The 24,040-nt window shown below is 45.3% G+C and overlaps 1 protein-coding gene across 1 annotated transcript in view; it reads left to right on the top strand.

Moving 5' to 3' along the window:
• The window catches only part of dst (dystonin), a gene marked incomplete at its 5' end in the record, with an annotated part of 180,712 nt that overhangs the window by 70,248 nt on the left and 86,424 nt on the right, over window positions 1-24,040 (top strand). The window contains 30 exons of the mRNA XM_080016404.1: window positions 3,631-3,797; window positions 4,284-4,396; window positions 4,597-4,703; window positions 4,990-5,109; window positions 5,840-5,935; window positions 6,761-6,888; window positions 7,465-7,558; window positions 7,648-7,802; window positions 8,285-8,648; window positions 9,346-9,474; window positions 9,588-9,665; window positions 10,222-10,383; window positions 10,909-11,013; window positions 11,985-12,080; window positions 12,189-12,314; window positions 12,402-12,554; window positions 14,009-14,163; window positions 15,089-15,215; window positions 15,589-15,772; window positions 16,440-16,597; window positions 16,764-16,930; window positions 17,511-17,649; window positions 19,284-19,480; window positions 20,695-20,857; window positions 20,943-21,026; window positions 21,191-21,298; window positions 21,395-21,493; window positions 22,031-22,165; window positions 23,558-23,646; window positions 23,923-24,031. Of these exons, the coding sequence (XP_079872530.1) occupies window positions 3,631-3,797; window positions 4,284-4,396; window positions 4,597-4,703; window positions 4,990-5,109; window positions 5,840-5,935; window positions 6,761-6,888; window positions 7,465-7,558; window positions 7,648-7,802; window positions 8,285-8,648; window positions 9,346-9,474; window positions 9,588-9,665; window positions 10,222-10,383; window positions 10,909-11,013; window positions 11,985-12,080; window positions 12,189-12,314; window positions 12,402-12,554; window positions 14,009-14,163; window positions 15,089-15,215; window positions 15,589-15,772; window positions 16,440-16,597; window positions 16,764-16,930; window positions 17,511-17,649; window positions 19,284-19,480; window positions 20,695-20,857; window positions 20,943-21,026; window positions 21,191-21,298; window positions 21,395-21,493; window positions 22,031-22,165; window positions 23,558-23,646; window positions 23,923-24,031 (4,107 nt within the window). The remainder of the gene's footprint in view (window positions 1-3,630; window positions 3,798-4,283; window positions 4,397-4,596; window positions 4,704-4,989; window positions 5,110-5,839; window positions 5,936-6,760; window positions 6,889-7,464; window positions 7,559-7,647; window positions 7,803-8,284; window positions 8,649-9,345; window positions 9,475-9,587; window positions 9,666-10,221; window positions 10,384-10,908; window positions 11,014-11,984; window positions 12,081-12,188; window positions 12,315-12,401; window positions 12,555-14,008; window positions 14,164-15,088; window positions 15,216-15,588; window positions 15,773-16,439; window positions 16,598-16,763; window positions 16,931-17,510; window positions 17,650-19,283; window positions 19,481-20,694; window positions 20,858-20,942; window positions 21,027-21,190; window positions 21,299-21,394; window positions 21,494-22,030; window positions 22,166-23,557; window positions 23,647-23,922; window positions 24,032-24,040) is intronic.

Below are 24,040 nucleotides of genomic sequence, written 5' to 3'. Positions count from 1 at the left end.
TTGTCAGTGTGTCAAAGTGCCGGAGGAACGTAGTGACATGGCTGTCTCTAGTTGAGTTGAGCCCAGAAATTATATTCAGGTCCATTCTAAAATCTCCTGCACTGAGGGTATAGACGCAGGGCTGTTGAGCTGGAAAGTAGTTCATTTTTAGGTTTATTGTATATTGTCTTTCATGTCCAGTCTTCTTTTTTGAGACCTACTTCATTTTTTTTGTTTTCTATTTCTTGTTTATTGGTATATTATTTGGTTTTATTATTAGGTCAATAAGATAAGACAAAACTTTATTGTCCGTTCACACAAAAATTATCTTGCATCACATGCTCCAACAATCATAAAAATGACATGATATGATTTATAAGCAACATCTGAGGAAACACTCCTTCACCTGTCCCTTGTTATCTATCTATCTATCTATCTATTCTATCTATCTATCTATCTATCTATTCTATCTATCTATCTATCTATTCTATCTATCTATCTATTCTATCTATTCTATCTATATCTATCTATCTATATATTCTATCCATCTATTCTATCTATCTGTCCATCTCAAACAACGTAAGCTTATGACATTAATGTTCATGTGTATTGGGCTACTTCCTGGTCCCTTGTTGACCTTCCATGGCGCAGATCAGCTCAGATAGGAGTGTTGATTCAAACCATTGAGCTTAAGCGCCACCTCTGGCTTTGCTCTCGTATTGTATGGGAGCTGCTTTGATATCCAGAGTGAAAGCGCCGGGCTGGTCCCGCTGAAAGCCTTTCACCGTCGCCCTGGATCCTGACGGCAGCTCCATGACAGCAGCCAGACATGCTGACCTCGGTTTTTCAGCTGGCAGACCCTGTCGGTTCCGCGCCCCTGCTCTCCCGCTAACTCTGTTCCGCCCCGAACCTCCCATCGAGCCTTCTACCGCCCTGCCCTCCTCCCGTCAGCCCTTTTACCACCTGTCCTCTCAGATATGCCCTCGTCACGGGGCATAGAAGCGGCGACGTGTCGGTGTTTACGCTGAATCAGAAAAAATGCCTGCGTGGGCCAAAGCAGCGGCGAGACCGCCCGCCCAGCTGAGCGGCAGAAGCGGGAGGGTCGGGCCTCTGTGTGAATTTATGGTGTTTGTGCTGGATTAGCCAAGCCGGAGAAATGTTTCAAAGGTCAGAAAGGATTCCTGTGTGACCGAGTCACGGGAGGAGGGAGGGAGGGAGGGAGGGAGGGAGGGAGATAGAGAGAGAGAGGGAGAGCGAGTGCCGAGGACCTCTCCAAAGTCATTGACGGGGGGGGGGAAATAGCCGCACTAAAACTCTGCCGGCCCTGGTTTGGTCCTGGTCCTGATCTGCACGTGGAGCTGTAGTAATGTAATGGCCGCACAGCCAACACCGGTACTCAGAAATGGACTTTCCCACGAAGGCAAATGAGAGCTTCAGCGCGGGTGTCTGGACTGACTAGACAATAATAAAAGCCTGACACCGGCGTCTTTCCGAGGAGAACGTATGGCCGACCGCCATGGGCAACGTCTGCGGCTGCGTGCGAGGTCCCAAAGACGAACATTACGTGGACCCGAGGAAGGCTCCAATCAGCCCAGAGGGGGAGGCTCCCCGAGGTCGCCGATACTTCAAGAGGAAAAAGAGGAAGCCGGAAGACCGTAAACCCCTGGAAGGTCCTCACGCAGGGGAAGGTGGCCAACGCGGCGACACAGCTGCCGAACCAAAGCTCATAGACGGGGACGCCGCGGAGCGCCGTGCAGGTCCGGACGGAGCCTCAGCATGGGATGGAGATAGAACCAGGCCGGGAAGCCTCAGCAGAGGGGTCTACGTTGGAGAGGTGCCAGTGCTTTCTCCCAAAGAGCCCCAGGCACAACCTCCTGGACAGAGGCCCCCTTGGCGGTATGGAGGTTTGTCCACGGAGCGGGAAGGCGTCGATAGCAGCAGATCTGCCGCGGACAGGAAGCTCCACGGCGTGAAGACGTCCCCCTCCAGGGGCTTCCCAGGGAAGGACGCCCTCGTGGGGAAGAAGCTGCTCGAGCGCAGGCTGAGGAGGGCGGCGAACTTTGGAACCGTGGAGTATTTGCTACAGGGTTTGAATGACGGGAGTGAAGGAGCCTTTTCCAAACTGATGGGGAGGAGGAGGAGGAGAAGGAGAAGAAGTTCCCACACCTGCTGTGGTTCTGTAGAAAACCCTCAGGCTTCTGAACAATGTGGGTCCTTTGAGCACCAGGTAAGCCATGGAGCTACATGAGATTTAGAGTCACGGCCTGGTTGTACATGTGTGTCTTTGTCGTGGTAGAACGGGGTTTCATCGCTGTTGTTGATGAGGAACACCGGCATTTGGGTTCAGTGGCTCAGGAGCTACAGAGGTGTAGAGCGGCCATCTAATAGCTGGGAATATCTGCATTTTGATGGAGTTCCCAAGGTACGAACAGGGTTGTCGGGAGGAATCGTTTTTTAAGTGCTTTGGAACCTTCAGCTTGGAACGAGGAACAGAACGCCCTGAAACGGCAGGAGATTGTCTCAAAGCGATAGTTAAAACTGATGGTCGTGGTTTTACTTCCTAGAGTTCCGCTCGTCTCAAGGTGTAAATATTGGCAGCTTGCGGCCGTTCACGTCTTATGTGTTTTTATGTTGAGAATTCAGTAACGTTGTTGGAGCTCCCGGGCCCAGGTCTCCCTGATTCTGAAACTCGATGAGATTAAAATATAAGGTTCAATCAAAACCTGTATTCATAGTAATCAGAAGATTGGCCTCCGCCATTGGTGTGTGTGGGGGTGGAGGTGGGGGTGAATGATTGAGGTGGACTAGAAGAGGCGTCCAACGCACTCCCACGGCAGATCCCTGCTCCGGTGTTTAATTTGATTTGCTGGCAGCTAACAGTGATATGGCACAACCACACAATATAAACTGCAGTCGTTACAGGCTGCTTATGAGCACTCATTTGCATGAACTCGCTTAGAATTATAGATAACCTTACAAGGTACTTGAGTGGTCATAATGAATTGTTATTAATTATTAGGAACCCTGTTGGACGGATACTTGAAGTGTTTTCTCAGCTCGCCGTATCATATGTGTTGTGCTGGTGGAGGCTGAAGAGTCAATATCTCAGCATGTGGGGGTACAAGGCCCGCTCCTCCAAATGGTTGTGTTACCTTTTGCAACAACTTTTTTTTCCCCTTCCATAATTGTCTTGGTTAAAATAACAACAACAAAAAAGTATCTGTTTAACCAAACTCCTTGAATATTCCGGAGAGAAGTCTGATCAATTGCAATGTCCAAGGTGAAAATTCTTATTTCATTTTATTAGCGTTCAAACCCCAAAGGGGGGGGGGGGGGGGGGGTAGAACCAACTGCTCCGGGCAAGTATTAACCAAAATCTGAAGTGCCATATTGATTGGCGCATGTGGGCGTGCGTGTCAGTTGTAAAGCAATCTTGCCTTGCGGTAAGAAGGCTCCGGGTTGGAATCCCAGGCTCTCCCAGGTCCTTTCTTCAAAAGCTTTAATTGTCACATACAGTACCTGCTTTCTGCGTGGAGTTTGGCTTTCAAAATGACGAGCAGGTCGGCGGCTCTCCCCGTATTTTTGTTGGTAATCGGTGCTCCGATTCAATGAAATATGATCTATTTTACAATGTTGATTTTATTCCTCCAGATCTCTGAGATCCACGTGGTGGGCGAGTCGGAGGACATGACGGCCAAGGAGAAGCTGCTGCTGTGGTCCCAGCAGAGCAGCGAGGGCTACTCGGGGGTCCGCTGCGACAACTTCATGTCGTCCTGGAGGGACGGACGCCTCTTCAACGCCATCCTGCACAGATACAGGTACCGGCTGCTGGCTCGTCTTTTTTAGGATTGTTATGTTTGCTTCTGTTGTTGTTTTGTCTTTTTAGGTTTAAATGTGTTGTTAATTTTTCGGTACATTTTACTTAAGTTCATTGTATATCGTTCATTTTTAGGTTTTATATGAATTGTTTCTTTTTTGGTTTATTTTTCCCGTTTATTATTTTTTTGTTAGGTTTATTTTGATTGTTTATGGTGAATTTCTGGGTTTATTGTAAATTGCCAAATTGTTCTAGTTTCTTTTTTTTATTGTTTTCCCTATTTTTAATAAGCGTATTCGTTATTTATTGTAAATTTTCCATGATTTAGTTTCTTATTGTATTGTATTTTTTTCTGGTTTATTTTGTTATTGCTGGGTTTATTGTATATTGCCATTTTTTCCCTATTTATTGTTTATCTTCCAGGTTTATTTGTGTAAATGTTTAGGTTTATATTTAAAGTTTGTCATCCCCCTTCCCCCCACCCCAGACCTGACCTGGTGGACATCACTCTGGTGTCGTCTCAGACCAACAGGTCCAACCTGGAACAGGCTTTCAGTGTAGCAGAGCAACTGGGGGTCGCCAGGCTGCTGGACCCCGAGGGTGAGGGCCTCCACCCGTCCATCCATCCATTCATCCATCTATCCACCCACCCTTCCATCCACCCCTCCATCCATCCATTCACCTGTCCACCCACCCACCCATCCACCCCTTCACCCATCCAGCCTTGTTACAATATACTGGAACACACCTGAGCTGAAGGGAGTGTTGTTCTTTTGTTTTTCTTCGGTCCCTCCTCCCAGATATGGACGTGCAGTCCCCTGATGAGAAGTCTGTCATCACGTACGTCTCCATGCTGTACGACGCCTTCCCCAAAGTGCCCGACGGTGTGGACGGCATCAGCGCCAGCGTAAGGCCGACACACCGACAAGAACTTAATAAATGAAATGAAAACAATTTGATGATCTAGTTCGAGCCTACAACCCACTTACAGCTAACCACTGCGATGACGGGCTCTGCCACTAGTGGGCAGCGTTGAGCAGCAGTCTTCTAGTTTGGATTGGCCATTCGTCCCTCGCTGTGACTAAAGCAGAGATCCCTCACCTGAGCCAATCTGATCATATTTATCTGTTTATCTCCTTCCCTCTCCGCCACCCTCCGTCCTCCACCCTCCGTCCTCCACCCTCTGCGCACAGGACGTGGACATCAAGTGGGTGGAGTACCAGAACATGATCAAATATCTCAGCCAGTGGATCAAACATAACGTGGCTGTCATGGCCAACCGAGCGTTCCCCAACAGCCCCGTGGAGCTCAAGGTTCTTTCAAGTTTTACATTTTTATTATATTTTTTTATTTGCATTTTCAGACAACAGTGGTAACAATTCAATTTAGATGAGTCAATACCTTATTGTAAAAAATAAATACAAAAAAATGAAAAAATAATGAAAAAAAAAACACTTCAGTAAAACTGTTTTGGAATATATATATATAAATGAAAAAAAATACACAAACATAAAAGAGGAAAAATAATAATAATTTGATCATATGTACAGTATATGCTATGTATACGATAGAAATGTAAAATTAGCCGTTGAAAAAGTGCTGTTCTGTTTTAATTGACAACAAACAAATAGCTGATCTGCAATGTCTATATGGAGATAAGTGCAATATAGAATACGCAATATAATATGTAGTATTGAGCTGAAGGTAAAGTAGTGTTGACTGATAACTTTTTGCTGCTTGCTCAGTGTATTTATGGGAAATCCACTTTACGGTTCAATATGTGTCAAGGGAAAAACTCTGGTATCTTTTAACATAAACCTTTATTACCCGAGCTGCAGTAAGTAAAGTGCACATCAGTCAGCTGAAGCTATTTTCTAAATTTTGCGCCGCTTGGCTACCAATGATTTAGGAATAAGATGAGATTTTTTTTTTTAAAGAATACAGAGGTTTTACTTAAAAGCAGATATGACATTACAATCCATATGAATCTGTGTTTCGATGCTGTGGTCAATAACTACGAGAACCTTTTTCTCCTCTTCCCAGGCACTATACTCTCAGTATTTGCAGTTTAAAGAACACGACATCCCTCTGAAGGAAAACGAGAAGAACAAAATCAGCCATCTGTATAAGATGCTGGAGGTACGTAGATTGTAGATAAACTGATATGTGTGTTGCCAAAAACAGTAACAAATATAGCTGCGGGCAGCAATACAGGGGGTCCAGTTAAGTCGTTTTAGGTAGGTGTAACAGTTTTCCAGGTTCTGTGAAAGGCAGCAAAGGTTACTAGAAGCAGCCGCCTGCGTGTGGCTGTAAACCAGGGTTTGTCGTTGCTTTAACTCACTGTGATGCTCGTGGTAATACTACTCTACTCTCAGAGGCTGATGTATGAGTCTCAGCGTCTGTTGTCCGGACTGATACCACGTCTGTGCGGTGGAACGGTAATTCAACAATTGGAAGAGAAAGAAAGAGACGGTTCGTCCAAAGGTTCTCAGAGCTTCCTGCGGTGTGAAAACAGCCTTCGGAAACCAGTCGTAGCTTTTGGGTCTTTTTGAAACGCAGCACAATTTTCCGAATTTCCATTAAGTCTACGTTCTTCTACTTGTTATTTCAATTTAAATTTACAACCGTTTTTTCACTCATTTCTCCTCCAAATGTCGATATTGATCAATCTTGAACGGCGAGACGTCTGAAACGTTCCGGTTCTCACGAGACCTCAACCGTGTGTGTGCCGTGTTTCAGACACCTTGAGCCCGAAAACACACCAAGAATCTAAAAAAATAATAATGTGTGCATGTGAATATGCTTTGGAAGTGTAAACGATGATGCTTCATTTACCCCCAGACTATTGCAGAAAATGTTTATTTCTGTGGAAATTTAAGTCTGGTACGGGATGTGCGATCAGAAAAGTATTTGACGTATAAAGTGTGTGTGTGTGTGTGTGTGTGTGTGTGTGTGTGTGTGTAGGTGTGGATAGAGTTTGGTCGCATCCAGCTCCCTCCGGGTCACCACCCCAACGACGTGGAGAAGGAGTGGGGGAAGCTGATCGTGGCCATGTTGGAGAGGGAGAAGAGCCTGAGGCCGGAGGTGGAGAGGTGTGTGGAACCGTTCCTTCTTCTGCGCGGTCTGTATTAAAGGGCTCGGAGATCCTTATCCATCTGGAAGCTCTATTGAGGCTGCCTGGATCCGTGGAGCCTCTCTGGAGGCTCTCTGGAAGGAATCTGGAGGATCTCTGGAGGCTCTTTGAAAGAGAATCTGGGGGATCTCTGGAAGCTCTCTGGAGGCAATTTGGGGGTTCTTTGGATTATCTCTGGAGGATCCCTGGAGGATCTCCGGAGGCTCTCTGGTGGATCTCTGGAGGCTCTTTGGATCTCTGGAGGGAATCTGGAGGCTCTCTGGAGTTCTCGCTGGGTTCAGCCACTCAGATCTATGAGCAGTTTGAGCGGCGCAGCGATTCTTTGACCAAGTAGAAGCAGCAACATGGCGTATTTTGTGCGGTGTCTCCAGCTGGGGTTCTGCTGGGAGCTTCCTCACAGGTCCTGCAGTACCTTTCCTCACCAGCAGTCCGCCCTTTCTCAATGACAGCTTTTCCCAGCACCCATCAGGCGTTTTGTTTTTTTGTTTTTTTTTTAAGCATTTTCAGGTTTTCTTTGCGTTCTTTATGTTTTCAGACTGGAGATGTTGCAGCAGATCGCCAACAGAGTCCAGAGGGACTGCGTGAACGGAGAAGACAAGCTGGGGTTGGCCAGAACCGCCCTCCAGTCTGTGAGCCCCACCGCAGCCCGGCGTGACATTCAGTCCCTCGTCAAAAGTTTAGTTTGTTACTAAATGTCTTGTCGTCGCTTTATTTCAAGGATGCGAAGCGTCTGGAGGCCGGCGTCCAGTTCCAGAACGAGGCGGAGGTCACCGGGCACCTCTTGGAGTGTGAGAACACTCTGAGGCAGCAGGTGGTGGACATCCAGATGCTGCTGGACGGGAACTTCCCCTTCGCAGATCAGCTGGTTCAAAGGTAAAAAATTATTTTTTTTTTTTTTTATGTAAAAAAATTCTCAAAAAAAATGTCATGAAAAAATAAAAATCATTTTTTAAATTGATTTCACGTCGTATTTTTTTAGAATATACAGTATATATTTTTATTTATTTGAGTGCTTTTTGCACCTGGAAGAAAAATATCTTCAGTGAAACACTTCACTGTATCCAGGATACTACCGGTTGGTTAGATATAGATAGAGAGAATGGATGAATACAGTAGATGGATGGATGGATAGATTAATAGATGGATCGATAGATAGATGGATGGATGACTAGATTAATGGATGGATGGATGGATGGATGGATGGATACATAAGATAGATAAAGCGAAAAGTTAACTGGCTTTGTGAGCAACATGTCTAAATGAAATTGGCTTTTTTTCTCAAATCCGTCACTTTTCCTCCTTCTTTCCGACCTCAGACCTCAGGCTGATTTCTTCTTCTCTCTCTCTCCTTTCAGAGTGTCGCGGCTGGGTGACGACCTCCTGGCGCTGCGGGCGGAGTGCTCCTCCGTCTACAGCCGCGGTCGCACCCTGACCACGGAGCAAACCAAGAGGATGATCTCCGGCATCACGGAGAGCCTCAACGCCGGCTTCTCCCCCAGCCTCACCCCGGGAGGGCCCGCCTTCGCCTCCACCCTCGCCCCCGGGCCGCCGCCTCCCTCGGCCCACGCCGCCGCCGACCAGCCGTCCCTCGCGCTGGCCAAGCACGTGCACGTCCGCAAGCCGCCCTCCAAGGCCTCCCTGGCGACCCCCGGCGCCACGGAGGAGGAGGTCAACATGCGCTTCGTCCAGGAGCTTCTCGGCTGGGTGGGGGAGATGCAGGTGAAACCAACAAAAAAAAAAAACCCGAAACCCTACGTTAGTACGCGAGCGACAGCTCAAGCTCTGGTTGGACAAACTAGACGTTCCACACCCCTGAGTTCCACCAGGGGGCGGTAGAGGTGAAAACTTGTCGGGTGACTGCAACCTGCACGCATTGTCCCAAAGGAAAATAAAATAATAAATACAAGGAGAGACAAGGGTTCCTAAAAATGTAAGTGTTTCTAAAAAACGAACATGTTGGGCCACTCGAGAATAGTGCAATTCAGCTAACATGATGAGCGGCCATTTTATCCCTTATATTTTTGAATATAAGGGATAAAATAAGAAAATAAAAGTAAATACTGTATTTTAGGGATATAAGGTGCTGACTGTTTCTTCTGGTTCCTGGTGTTCCTGGTTATGCTCCCTAGTGGCATAACGTGGTACTGCAACCAGAGTGTGTCACCTTAATAATATCAGCCTCTTAGTGTCGTTGATGTGTTGATATTGATCGATCGATGAGATTCTGATCACAGAGCAGAAATTAGGGTGGGGGTGTCCGGACCCCCCCCCCGGGAAAAACAGAGCGCTGTCCCCCTTAATAATAATATACACGATCAGAGTGGATATGGTGACGTCCCTGTTTTATTGTACACCTCTCAAATCAAAGTTGGGGCCTCGTACTGACCCCGCCCTGTGTTTTTGATCCGTGTCCAAGACCCAGCTGGATCGGGCCGAGTGGGGAACCGACCTCCCGAGCGTGGAGACTCAGCTGGAGAATTTCCAGAGCGTCCACAGTGCCGTCGAAGAATTTCAAGCCAGTGTAAAAGACGCCAAACTCACCGAGGTGAGCGACCTGGAGGTGTGAGGGTGATGGTCAAAATCCACATCGTGTTTAACCTCAATAGAAACGAAACTAAAAAGGTTATTTTTTGTTATTGTTTTGTTTTTTTACCTCAGATGCAGATGAGCCCACCTCTGAAAGTCACCTATTCTGAAAAAGTGAACAAATTAGAGAGTCAGTACGAGAAACTACTGGTGAGTTCAACATTCTTTACTTTTAACATGATAATGTCGCACTCAGTGTGTTATCTCTTTGTAACACAGACGCTGCAATATATTGTAGGTACACTGTAATAACATTGTAGACGCTGTAACATTCAGTAATAACCTATACCTATTCATCCATTGTAATCCATATCATTGTTTACACATGTATTCATCCTGTAAGGTATATCATATTTATTATCATTTATTTATTCATTTTCAGCATTGATTTTGTAAATATTTTTGTATTGTGCATTTTGGGGTTTTATATAGCTATTTTTTGTATATTTGACTTTTTCATTTGCATGTTTTTGTTTAGCTTTTTATTTGCTTAGTTTTGTATATTTGACTATTTATTTATTTGACGACTTTTATTTTTTCACTTGGCTATTCTTTGTATATTTAGCTATTTTTGTTTTTTTATTTGGCTATTTTTTGTATTTATAATTTTTTTTTCCAGACTATTAAGCTGTTTTTTTTTTCTGCTTAACTGTCAGACTGTGATTGTCAGACTGTTCTGACTGTATTTCCCTCGACTCCCTGTCAGAGCTCCACCAGGAAGCGGCAGCGCCACCTCGACGGCCTCCAGGACTTTGTGTCCCGGGCGACGCAGGAGCTGATCTGGCTGAACGAGAAGGAGGAAGAGGAGGTGGCCTTCGACTGGAGCCCGCGCAACAGCAGCATCGACAGCAAGAGGGTGTACCACCAGGTCACACACCCCTCATTTAAATGCACCTTAAATATGTATTTACGTGGACTTTAAATCGGCTTGAAATACACTTCAGATACACGTTAGATATACTTTAAATACACTTTAAATGGATTTTAGATATACTTGAAATAGACTTGAAATAGACATTAGATATACTTTAAATACACTTACAGTAAAATACTAAATACAATACAGACTACAGAGAAAGCAGAAAGAAAAAGCTGAACAATCTGAAAAAAGCTGAATACGGTATACAAAAATAGTAAAAAAAATAGACAAATATACAAAAATATCCAGAATATACAAAATGTGGTTCTAAAAAAAAAAAGGAAATATAAATACATAAAGCTGAATATACAAAAATAGCCACACATTTTCTTAAAAAAAAAAAAAAAAGTGATTCTCTGCAACGGTTCAATTTTCGGCTCCATTGATCGCGTGCCAGATGGGAACCTGCCTGCAGCCAGGATTCTGGGTAATAGATATCAGACCAGATAAGCAGAGCGTGGTGTCTCTCTGCAGGAGCTGATGAGGGAGCTGGAGGAGAAAGAGGAGGTGATGAAGAGCGTTCAGGACGAAGGGGAGGCTCTGCTCCTGGAGAACCACCCGGCCAGGCTCACCATCGAGGTGGGGACCGCCGTCTACGCTTTTACTCTGAAATGACAATAGACCAAATATGTAAATAGACAAAATGTAAATAAGTGAATAAATACTACGCACATTGCAGTCACAATCCAACGTACACCGGTAATGTTGGATCGTGGGGCAATGAAAGATTAAAGAATTATATTTATGTCCTTTCAAAATATTTAGTATTTTATTGCCATTACATTATGTCATGTAGCTTATGTAGATGATATTGGTTTGGATGCTTGTTGGATCATAGCGAATAAATACACAACCTTGGTTCATGTTGGATCATGGGATCACAAATGCTTAAATGATATTACTGTCCGTTCAAAACAAAAGTATATTTATTAATGCTTTGAAATTTGTATTTTGTATTGCTTTGAAACCCGTCCCTGTCGCCCCTAATGGCTGGCCGTCCCGAGCTACCATTTCTTTGGTGAATTCTAAACCTGTCATTTCAAAATAAAAATATTTTTTGGTCCAGTATTTCACGGTAAAACCAGTCCCCCTGCGCAGGCGTACCGAGCAGCCATTTCTTAGATGAGTCATATTAATGGCCTTTCAAAATAAATGTACTTCATTGACAGTGCTTTGAAACCAGTGTGCCACACTATAAAGCGTCCTCCTGTTGTCTACCTCCAGACTCACAGAGCTGCCATTTATTAAGATGAATCATATCTCTGTCCTTTCAAAATAAAGTATTACTCTTAAAATTTTGCCTTTGAAAAACCGCCCCGTGGACCAGTGTGCCACGTTAAAACCCACCCCCCCGTGCAGGCGTCCCATCCTTTCGGAATAAAACGCCATTGTCCAGTGTGTCACCCCAAAACCCGTACCCCTGTTGTCCCCCGTCCAGGCGTACCCAACCGCCATTTCTGAGATGAATCTCATGACTGTCCTTTCAAAACAAAAGTATTTTGTTCCAGCGCGTCACGGTAAAACCTGTCCCCCTGTCGTCCCCTGTGCAGGCGTATCGAGCCGCCATGCAGAGCCAGTGGACCTGGATCCTGCAGCTCTGCTCCTGCGTGGAGCAGCATCTCAAGGACAACACCGTCTACTTCCAGGTGAGGCGCCGCCACGCCATCTTTTTATTGGCCGTATTGATTGTTTTGGAGATTTTATTTTTGTCTTGACCGCTACAACTCGTCGTTTCTTTTATCTCCGCCTTCCAGTTTTTCAGCGACGCCAAAGAGTCTCTGGAGCACCTGAAGAGCCTCCAGGAAAACATCCACAGGAAGTACAGCTGTGATAGAACCAGCAGCCTGCACAAGATGGAGGATCTGATCCAGGAGTCCATGGTGAGCCAGGACACCCCATAATACTAATATTAATAATAATAATTATCAAATGAAGGAAACCATTAAAATAAACCTCCCACTCCTCAGGATGAGAAGGAGCAGCTCCTCCAGTACCGTAGCACCGTGGCCGGTCTGGTGGGTCGGGCCAAGTCCATTGTGCAGCTCGGACCCCGGGACCCGGAGCGGCCCCTGAGGGCCTCCATACCCGTCAGGGCCATCTGCGACTATCGCCAGATAGAGGTATCCCTAATCAACCATCGTTTAGCAGCTGAACCTATCCTAGGCATAGAGTCGCGTTTATGTGTTTTTGAAAAAAAAAAAAAAAAATTGCTATTTAATATTTATTTTTCGTATTTTTATTGTTGTAAATTTAGCTATCGTTTGGCTATGTCTATGTTTATTTGGTATATTTTCTTAAAATTATTTTTTGGGCTATCCTATTATAATTACGACAATATCTTTGTAAATTTGGCCTTTTTTTTTTTTTTTTTACTTGGCTTTTTTGTATATTTTGTTATTTGTTTTTTATTTGGCTGTTTTTTTTAATCTGGATTTTTATTTGACTGTATTATCAACATTTAATTAACAATTAACATCTAGTGCTGCATGACAGCTGTGATCATCTGGTGATCATCAGTGACTGCTGTGGAAGGGCAGCTGTAAAACTCGGGAAAGACCTTGTGACGGCGTGGAAAGACAGCTGGAAGGAGTGAAAGGACCCCACGGTGCTTCCACGGGGTAGCTTCATCCCGTGGCCGCAGGATCCAGCACGTACAGTACCTACATCTCCGGAAACCTTAATAAGAACATTCCGGAGGAAATAGATTGTCTGGTCCGAGAGAGAGAAGAGGCAGCTGAAGACGTGATGGAGGAAGGCCACAGAGGGGGGAGGTGGGAGGCATAAACCTGTTGCGAGCGGACGTCCGGTGCAGGCCGGCGACACCGAGGCGAGCCGAGAACCCGGTTGAGAAGGCGCCGACAAGAACAAGCTTCGACAAATCTCCCTTTCAAATTTGTGAGTGGAAGTCGGAAGTCTCTCGTCGTGGAAGGCAGACCCGGGAAAAAAAACCATCTGGAAAAGTCGTGCGCGGACCACCGGCGCCGCCCGACACGCCACCAACACGGCAGCTCGAAATGTTCAGGGCAAAACCTCAGGCCTCAACGATCGTCTGGAACACGGCAGCGCCATCCGGCATCGGATCCAGGTCTCCGAGAAAGGGGGGAAAGGGCCCTTGCCGCGGTGTTCCTGGACCTCGCCGGCACCTTCGGCTCGGCCCCTCGCCACCTACCTCCGGGCCGCTCTCGACTTCTCCGGGGTCCCAGCGGCCCTCACCGGCCTCGTCCAGGCCCGCTTCCCGCGACGCAGCACCTGGAAGTTGGAGTCATGTGCGGCTGCACCGTCTCCCCGCCGCCCTTCACCGCGGCCTCGGAGCTGACGATCGGAGGACCTCGATGGTGTCGTTGGAGGGGCAGCGCATGAGGCCCGCCAAGCACCGGAGAAAGAGGGCGCCCGCTTGATAACCCGGAGGACACCATCGCCCGCTTGACCCTCCCTAGGCAGCATGTCTCACATACGCAATCAAGGGATATTTAACATTTTGTCCTATGTATTATATACAAGGTCCTTCTCCGAAATTGACAGATTCCGATGTGATTCTGATCTAAGCTCCTCTTTATTTCACTATATTTCCCAGATCACCATCAGTAAGGCGGATGAGTGCGTCCTGAGCAGCAACGCACACCGCGCCAAGTGGAAGGTGGTGAGCCTGGGGGGCAACGAGGCCATGGTGCCGTCTGTCTGCTTCAGCGTGCCCCCGCCCAACAGGGAGGCCTTGGACATGGCCGCCAGGTGGGGCACTGTCTATATCGATATATGACAATAAATATAACTCAGTCCCTCGAAAAAATTTAATAAAAAAAAAAAATGATTGGGCTTAAAAAATTATAATTATAATTAAGGGGCATCATAAATATATTTTAATACGCAGACACAGCTCTCTGGGCGTCGCGATCACGGAGAGACCGGTTCAGTATTTGAAACCTCCAAATAAAACCACCAAAAACAGCGTGTGTTTAGTTGTTTACACTGTTGTGTACACTGAATATTCACATTGAACAGCTGAGTCGAGTTCCATAAATAATTATTGATAGTCTGACACACACCAAAATAAATCCCCCCGTGTGTTTAATGGACTGTCCCTCCCTATTTTTCTTTTACCGTGCAACGGCTTTTTTTATTAATTTTTTTTTGTAATAATATTATTTTAAATGTTTATCTGATAGTATTAAGCGGTCCAAATTTTTATTGTCGGTTAATCATTAACATCCCTAATTTGGATTTTAAGCTCTTATGTTTACACGTCATGTAAACACATCTGATGAAAAAAACAAACAAAACTATATGTATGTATATATATATATATATATATATATATATATATATATATATATATATATATATATATATATATATATATGATAAATACATTTATATTTGTTATTTATTCAATTATTTTGTGCAATATCTCTCAATAATTTGATGCTTTAAAAGTAAATAAATACATTTAGAATATTTGTGTTTTTTTAACTTAACGTTTGGCGTCCTGGCGCAGAGAGAGGGGAGTATTGAGCGCGGCAGGAATTTGCAGAAAAATGTAGATTTTATTTTTTTTTTTTATTACACACACCGCGTTGATAACAACAAAAATCCCAAATGTCCGTTAATAAGCAGCGCATGTGTTGTTGCTGTTGTTGTTGTTTTCGTTGTTCCTCAGGATCGAGCAGAGCTACCAGGAGGCGCTGGCGCTGTGGCACCGCTCGCACGTCAACATGAAGAGCGTGGCGTCCTGGAGTCGCCTCAGCGCCGACATCAGAGCCGTGCGCGGCTGGAACGTGGCCTCGGTACCGCCCCCTTATTTCCACTTTTACGATTGGGAATAAAACGCATTATATTAGAGTCGGGAGTTGGAAGTCCCTCAATATCGTTTCCTAAATCAATCGATTTATTTATTTATTTATTTTGTTTTGTTTTTGTGGAAATGAGTCAAGTTCTTCTGAGACAGAACCTGATATTTGTCTAAAAACTTGGACTTGAATTTTGTTAAAATTCGTTTCAAAAGGTCTTTGTAAAGTATATGATTGAACTCTCTGATACTTGCCGATACCCTGGACATATAGACATTGTAGTCACTTGGGTCTTAAGACGTCCTGGAATATCCTGGGAAGGTCCTGCCCTGTCCCTCTGCCTCAGTGACGTCCTTCCCCCTCGTCCCAGATCAAGACGATGTTGCCGGGAGAGCACCAGCAGGTCCTGGAGAGCCTTGACTCCCACCTCAAGGACTTTCTGCAGGACAGCCTGGACTCTGAGGCGTTCTCCGTGGCGGACCGCACCCGGCTGGAGCGGGAGGTGGAGGCCTGCAGGGAGGCCTACCGGGAGCTGCTGCGCTCTGCCGAGAGGGGTGGGTCCGGGCGCTGAGGGCACTGGAAAATATGAAATGTGCAACCGAATCTTAACGATCACGGTTTCGGCTGTGAACATTCTCTGATGTATTTTTAATGTGGGCCCTTATTCTATTTTGTCCATTTTCATGTCTTTTCATACGTGAGGAATTTCCCATGGTAGAGATTGATGCGTCAGAAGTTTGAATTCAAAACAGCAGAACAAAAAATGTTTGAAAAATACACAGTATATATAAAAATACACGGAATATGCTTAATGTCCATAAACTGCTCAAAATGACCAAGATGAAGAAATGTGATGATCTCCTCTTCATCCTCTCGTTCACCTTCATGTTCTCTCCACCCCTCTCTCCTCGCTGTCTATCCTCTCCGTCCTCTCCACCCTCTCTCCTCTCAACCCTCCCTCCATTCGCTCTCCTCTCAATCCACTCTCTCTCTCCTCTCCACCCTCTCTCCATCCTCTCTCCTCTCCACCCTCCCTCCCCTCTCCATCCTCTGTCTCCTCTCACCTTTCCTCCTCTCCATCCTCTTTCCTCTCCACCCCCCCTCTCCTCTCTCTCTCTCTCTCCTCCCCATCCACCCCCTTCACTCCACCCTCTTCATCCTCCCCCTCCTCTCCACCCCCTCTCCCCTCTCCTCTGTTCTTCCTGTGGTTGTCGTCCCCAGAGGAGCACCAGGAGTCCCAGTCCAACCAGTTCATCTCGGAGGTGCGGACCCTCAGGATGCACCTGGAGGCACACGAGGAGGGTCTGATCCGGAGCATCCGGACCCCGCTGGACCGGGACGACCTGGAGAAGAGCCTGCAGCGCATCGCCCAGCAGGAGGTACTGAAGGCTGGGGGGCCTGAGGGGCCACATATAGATGTCATACTGTACAGTTTGTACAAATACAAATACATTATCTATGGTATCATATTGAATATTTATCCCAGTTTATATAGAGTGTATATATTGTATAAAAATCCTTATATCTCTATATGTGCACCTGCAGGAAAAGGAGGCGGAGCTTGTCCACCTGCGGGCCGACCTGCAGGTGATGAAGGAGAAGGTGGAGGTGTTCCTCCTTCAAGCCTCCTCCCCCACTCTGTCCTCTGAGCTCCAGGCCCTGGTCCACAACATGGAGCAAGTCCATTCCATGTCCTCCATCTACCTGGACAAGTGAGACTGATGATAAATGACATGATCAGTGAACCTCTTTAGATGAATGATTTAAAGATTTCTGAACTCACGTCTGTACATGTATACCTGCTGTAGGAATATGGAATATCGAATGCAATAGAATATAGAATATACCGTTTATCAGATGTTTATTTCTTTCTCCTCGCTCCACACTGTATAAATAAAATAATTTCACAAGCACGGGTGATTTAACCCGTGCTCATCGATTGTTCTGATGAGCAACAGGTGCACAGCCACCCCTGATCCCGGGCCTAAGTAACTAGACCCAAGACAGGTGTGGCTGCATAAATCACACCACCCCCACACCACAATGTGTGTATCCAATATCCAATAAATATTTATGAATGTTTTTATGTGTATTTATTATGACATAATTATTTATAAATTATATATTTCACATTTTTTACTTTTATATTATATTTTCGTTTGATTGTTTTATATTTTATGATTATATTTCATTCTTTTCTCCACTGCGCCCACTGCACAATGTTTGATCATGTGACTCGTCCTGAAACTTTATGGAGCCCGCTGATGACCCTCCATGACCCTGGTTCCTCAGGCTGAAGATGGTGAGCGCGGTGGTGCAGCGGAGTCAGAGCATGGAGGCCCTGGTCAAGGTGTTCGAGTCCCGGCTGTACGAGGAGGACACGGCGCTCTCCGACGCCCAGGCCATCCAGACGCTCACCTGCACGCTCAAGGTGGGAAAACGTTGTTGTTATCATCACACATCTGCATCTACATTTTTGTTCAGTTCTTAAAGAGTCAAATATTGACCCATTTCACTGGACATCAGCAGACCTGCCAACCTGCAGGCATTTTCTTTACCAACCACGCAATTCTCAGTCAAAATACACGTACACAGGTACGAAATGACAGCTGAAACTACGCAAAAAATATACATAAATGATTGTAATTTAATGACCTCGAATCAACCAATCAATACAATATGTTTATTGGGTATTTAAAATACATCCCTCGGATTGGACCAGACGCTACGACCTGTGGTTCTGTAAGCCCTCCCTCTCCTCTCACTCCACATCCGCTGATACACACTGAGCTTTACTTTGTCATCCACCGAGGTGCAGCGCTGCCTCGTGAGCTCAAATGGGAAGTGGGAGAGTTGGAAGATGCACCGATCCACCCGCCGGTTCTGGCTCTGTGTTACATTTACACGCCCGACACTGTGCTCATGTACCCGTGTTGTGGGTGTTGTTCCGATACTCGAACCCGATACCAACGTAACGTAGCGTGGTTGGCGCTCCAAAAAGAGCAAAAGGAAGAAAATGTTGCATGAAAGGAAAGTACTTCAAGGTAAACGATGAAGATTGCATAAATGATTTATCTATCGCCTGACAATATTCCTACATTGTGCGGACTGTTGTATCTACCACTGTCACAGCGGAGCTCAGATCATGATGAAAAGTTTGACTCTTTTTTTTGAGACTTGCTTCTTGAAGAGTCACTCAGTAAAACGAGTCGTTCCATTTGATTCACTTGGTTTAAAGCACGCTGAGCGAAGGAGGACTTCCAGTGAATGAAAGTGAGAGTCGGCCATTTATTTCATTTTAATTTTTTTTGCAATGACAGCAATTTACTTGCAAAGTATCATATACATATAATATCAATGTATATTTGCAGTTGAAGTGAAAGAGACTTTCATTTGAAGTGTGAACTGGACATTTCCATGTTAGGTACAGGTTGTGTTCTACTGAAAGTCAGTGTGAGTTACAGGTTGAATTCTACTGAAACTTGGTGAACGTCCCATATTCTGTTTTGTTGGAACTCAGGGACTGTTCCATGTTCTATTATTGTTCCACAGTGAATAATGAACAATAATAAACACACAGCGTCAATCGGCCAAGAAATCGGTGCATCTCTAGTTGGTGAACATGTGCAGTAACTTTAGGAGGTGATGCATTTTAAGGGATGTATCCTAATGATATGAATTTGTTATAGTGTATGTAGTTAGCAGTAGTAGATCGCATACGATGTGAGTCATTTAGCTGCAGTAACTCCAACGCCACAGAGACTCCCTGTTTCACTATTGTGGTCCTCAAAATACTTTCCCGAGGTTGGCAGGTCTGCATCAGGGTATCTGCAGGTCCTTAAAAGTCCGAAAATGTATTTGACTCAATTCAGGATGAATGGATGAGGTCCTCATTTCAACATTAACATTTATTATCAAAACCATAAAACCTTCCACTGAACTTTATACAAATAATTTGATTGACTATCGATCTGTTTTCCTGCTGTTGAGCGGGTGCGCGGCGAGGCGGAGGGCCGGCAGGGGGCGCAGACCGTTCTATCTGTTCTGTTTTTCAATGCGTTTCAGCGGTGGCGCGGGGAGGTGGAGGGCCAGCAGGGGGCGCTGTCCCGCCTCCTGGAGGACGAGCTGCAGAGGGCCGGCTCCGTCAGCGACCTCATGTTCAAGTCCCACAACGAGCGCGACTTCCACCTGGACTGGCACCGCGACAAGGCGGAGCAGCTGGGGGAGCGCTGGCACAGCGTGACTGCACAGATAGACACCAGGTCGGTCGGGGCGGAGGTCGGGTGACTCGCGTTGTTTTTAGGGGCGGAGGCTCAGGAGGTAGAGCGGGCTGGCAAGCAATCCGAAGATTGCCGGTTCGATCCCTCCTCCCCCTGGGGGTACGCTCCTGGTCGCGTCCTCGGGCAAGGCACCGCTCCGCACGGACGCCGAATTTTTCTCCCCCTGCGGCGAACTGATATTATACCACAGCGATCGTGTAGGAGACGAAAAAGCCACCGCACGGAACCTACGCCACCCGGGCGTGAATCAGCCTTTACTGCTCCCGGCGAGCCTCGCATGGCCGCCTCCATGGGCGTATGAGTGATGCATTATTTGTACAAATATAAGTACGAATAATAATAATAATAATTAAAAAAAAAAATACTAAATTATAGTCATTTCCACCCCTGCATGAACAATGCATGCATTCCTCATATTTTGTCCCCCTTCATGAAGACTTGCCCTTTTTGCACCGAACCGTTGTGGGGGCTCCTCCTGAGGTTGTATTCGCACTACGCTGGGACTCTGAAGTGACCTGGGCCAACGGGGTTTCGGCACAACCTCCGTGTTCCGCGTTGTATTCACTCCGTGGCCTTCACCTGTTTCACCTTCCCAGTCCACCAAAATATTGCTTCTGAACAAATTTGAGGCGAGAGATAAGCCACCCAGTTGCTTGGTCTTCACTCACATTAGATCTACAAGGCGCCTTTTAAAAGTTAGTTCCGGCTTTGGTAAGGCTCGGGCACTCATTGGGACAGTGCACGCGTATTTCTTTGTATCGATAAATGAACGTCGGAAAATCAAATAAATGAAATAAATACATCTGCAATAAAAATACTATTTTTATTGTTTTTTATTTTTATTGGTTGCTTTTCATTACCGCTGAGCGTACATGGGCTGGTGCGCACCCAGAGCGATGCCACTTGACCGGCCAATCCCAGTGCACTTACGCCACTGAAGGTTCCCATTTAGCCGGTCAGTCCCTGCCCTGGAGGAGGAGCTAAAAAAGTCAGTCAGAACGGATTTCTAAGAACTACCACCGGTCCTAGTTTCTGCAGTGCGGACCCAAAAAAGGGGCCCAAAAAGTTCTTCGAACCATGAAAAAGTTCCCGTGGTGCGAAAACGCCCGAAAATGACCCCTGTTCAGTTCCTCTGGGACTCTGCCCCTGTTGTGTGTGTGTGGTTTTTTTTTTTAATTTATTATTTCGGACTCCAGACTGCGGGACCTGGAGGGCATCGGAAAGTCTTTGGATCTCTACAGGGATTCCTATGGAGTTCTGGACCAGTGGGTCCGGAACATGGAGGCCGAGCAGCTCAGGACCCAGGAGAACCAGCCTGCGGACAGCAGGGCCCTGGCCGAGCTGCTGGACCACCAGAAGGTAGGACCGGGGGGCTGCTGTTTATAATAGGCATACTTGTTGTCATTTAATGTAAATGTTGTAATTATACATCGGATGTTTTCAGGTTCTTGTGGCCGAAATAGAGCAGAAACAGAGCAGCATCGGAGAATGCCAGAAGTACTCAGAGCACTACTCATCTGAGGTTAAAGTGAGTATTTCAAAAAATATATATGCTTGAGAGGTAATCATTACTATATTTATTTACAGTCCAAATCTTAATGTGGATCTAGCATCAGTGTGCACATTTCCCGAGCAGTGGAAGACGTTGGCTGTGGCTGTTTGCTTTGACACCGAACCCTCCCTCTCCCCCAGGACTACGAGCTGCAGCTGATGACCTACAGAGCCATGGTGGACTCGCAGCAGAAGTCCCCGCTGAAGAAGCGCAGGATGCAGAGCTGCTCCGATGCCGTGCAGCAGGAGGTAACGGCTCCGGAGGACGAGGAGCGGCGGCGGCGGGGGGGGGGGCGGTGCCTCGAACTGGACTCGGAATTTAATCTGGTCTCACTCCCTCCCCAGTTCATGGACCTGCGGACGCGCTACACGGCTCTGGTGACGCTCACGACGCAGTGCGTGAGGTTCGCCGGCGAGACGCTGAGAAGGACCGAGGACGAGGAGGTGAAGATGGGTTTATTTGGTTTTGACGAAGCTGCTCCAACGGGATTCGGGCTTTAGGGACATTAATACTCTCACTCGCTAATTATTAGTATTTATTTACTTTATCGCAATTAATTATGTCCGTCATTTGACGGCGCTAGTAAGGACACAAAGGTAAACTCAAGGTCTGCTCTGTGGAGGTAATGCACCTGACTTCCACCAGAGGGCAGTAGAGAACCAATCTGATCTGGCTCAAAATATATTTGTTATATATAAAAAAACATGTTTTGATCTATTAGATATTATATTTCTTTGTATATAACAAAATACAGAAATCGATAATATATTAAAGAAAAAATAAATACTAAATGTATTTTTTTTATATAATACTGTATTTTTAAACTGGTCTTTTGGGGTGGCTGAACTTGTTTCCAAAAAGGTGACAAGATTCTTTTCTCTTTCCGAGAGGTTTTGACTGAATCGTCTTGAATGAACCTTTGAGTGTCCTTTGTGTTTAGTGTTATTTTATTTCACGTCTGGTCTGTGTTTGCCTTCCAGCGATCGGCCGACGAGGAGAAGAAGGAGCTCAGAGATAAAGTCCAAAAGCTGCTGCACTGGACGTCCGGCGTCAAGCAGAGCAACGGAGGAAAAGGTGTGAGGGATGGAAACGCAAACACGGAGGTCTCTGAGAAGGTAATATATATTTCTGTATTTATAAAAAATACTTTATTTTTTAATTTTTTGTTTTAGCTTCATTACATTTTGTGCATCCGTCCTCAAACTATCTTAACACTGACCTGATCTATTTATGTTTATTTTGGTCAATAAATGGCTCTTTTTTTAATAATGCAAACTATTAACACGACTGACATTCATCTGTTAAATATAAAATCGTGTTCCCGGTGCTATTTATTAATTTATTGTTGTTTTTAGTTTTGTATCTCCTCATAAACATGGTATAAAAACAACATTTTAAATATAATGTAATAATTATGATTATCAAAAATTTAATATGTATATATTTATAATGTAATATCTACCATCTTCAGTCTCCTTCTGAGCGATATAACTTGTTGTATCGATACTAATACTAACATTTGACTTCACTATAGACTATTTACATTTATGTTTTGTTGTGCGTTGTGTGCATTTAACGTAATCGGTTTTAGAAATATTTACAATGAGCTTCCTCAATAAATACACAACAGCATTAAATAAAAATACTCAAATGTCAAATTTACAGGTAGTAGTTTATAATTGTTATTGTTAGTGTTAAGCACCTTTTGTAATTCTATATTTTATTATGGTTATTGTTGTTGTTATTATTATTATAAATATAATTTTTATTATTATTATTATTATTATTACGCCACTTTTTTTAGTTCACCGTGTTCCCACCAGTTGCTTTTTAATTTGGTACATGGATGGATGGAGCGTGCATGTATTGTTCAGGCACGGCCATAATCTCACTTCCTGTTTGTCCTACGATCATGGATTTAGTGTCAGATGATCCAGCTTCTCACGGCCTCCCACTGTGACAACAATTGCTTACCAGGGGCTTGTTTTTCCTGATATTTCGAATTTTATGAAAATCCAATTTTTTCTATTTCCTCCTTGGCCATTTGTCCAATTGTCGTCAAACCTGCTCTGCGGGATTCTTTGAACCTTCATTGTAGAAAGTTATGAAAGAGCTCCCGAAAGTCCAAACACTATGTCCGCCATAGACAGAAACTTCCTCTCCTCTTCCTCTCCGTACGGCGAGAACGCCATATGGAGGGGAAGTGGGCGCAGCTTGTAAACGCTGTGTCCGATGTGGACCAAACATGCTTTTTTAGACTCGGCGCACTGTTTTACATGAGATGCATTGAGTTTTTGTCGCCCGGGTCAAACAAAAACTGATGCATCTGCAGCTTTCTCATCGACTCATGGACACACTCTCAAGCATGAGCATCATGTGCACCTTTTGCTCTCTGGTCCGGGCTTCTTCAGCGATGCATCGCTGCTGCATCAGCGAGAGGTCCAGGCTTCGGGGTCGCACTCGTTGCTGCTCGCAGCTTGACTCATTTTTTATTGTTATTATTTTAGGTTTCCATTGAAGAGATGGCAACTAAAAAGGAACAAATTGCAGAAGCCTTGAGGGCGATGCAAACCATGATGAATAAACACAGCGACAAGTAAGTTCAGTCTGAATGTGAATATAGAGAATATAGACAATGTGTGAATATAAATAATATGTCAATATAAAGAATGAATATAGTGAAGACAGACGATATGCCAATGTGGAGAATATAGACAAACGTGAATATTGATGGATTTTGTCCATTTCCTGAGTGAGTCTAAATCTAAGCCTGAACCTGAGTCTTACGCTAAATCTAAGCCTAAATCTAAACCTAATTCTAACTCTTAGTCCGAAGTCTAAAGCTCGGTGACGTGTTTTTCGCACCGATCAGGATGTCGGAGGCGGAGCGTCGCGAGGCGGTGCAGCAGCAGGAGGATCTGGGACGGGCCTACAGCGACCTGTCCCAGCTGAGTGCGGAGCAGACGCCCCCTGCTGGCCAGGTTGGAGAA

The sequence above is a fragment of the Zeus faber genome (assembly GCF_960531495.2).
Source record: "Zeus faber genome assembly, chromosome: 16".
Taxonomy (NCBI): domain Eukaryota; kingdom Metazoa; phylum Chordata; class Actinopteri; order Zeiformes; family Zeidae; genus Zeus; species Zeus faber.
Note: the sequence above shows the minus strand (reverse complement) of the source record. Positions and strands in the feature narration are given on the sequence as shown.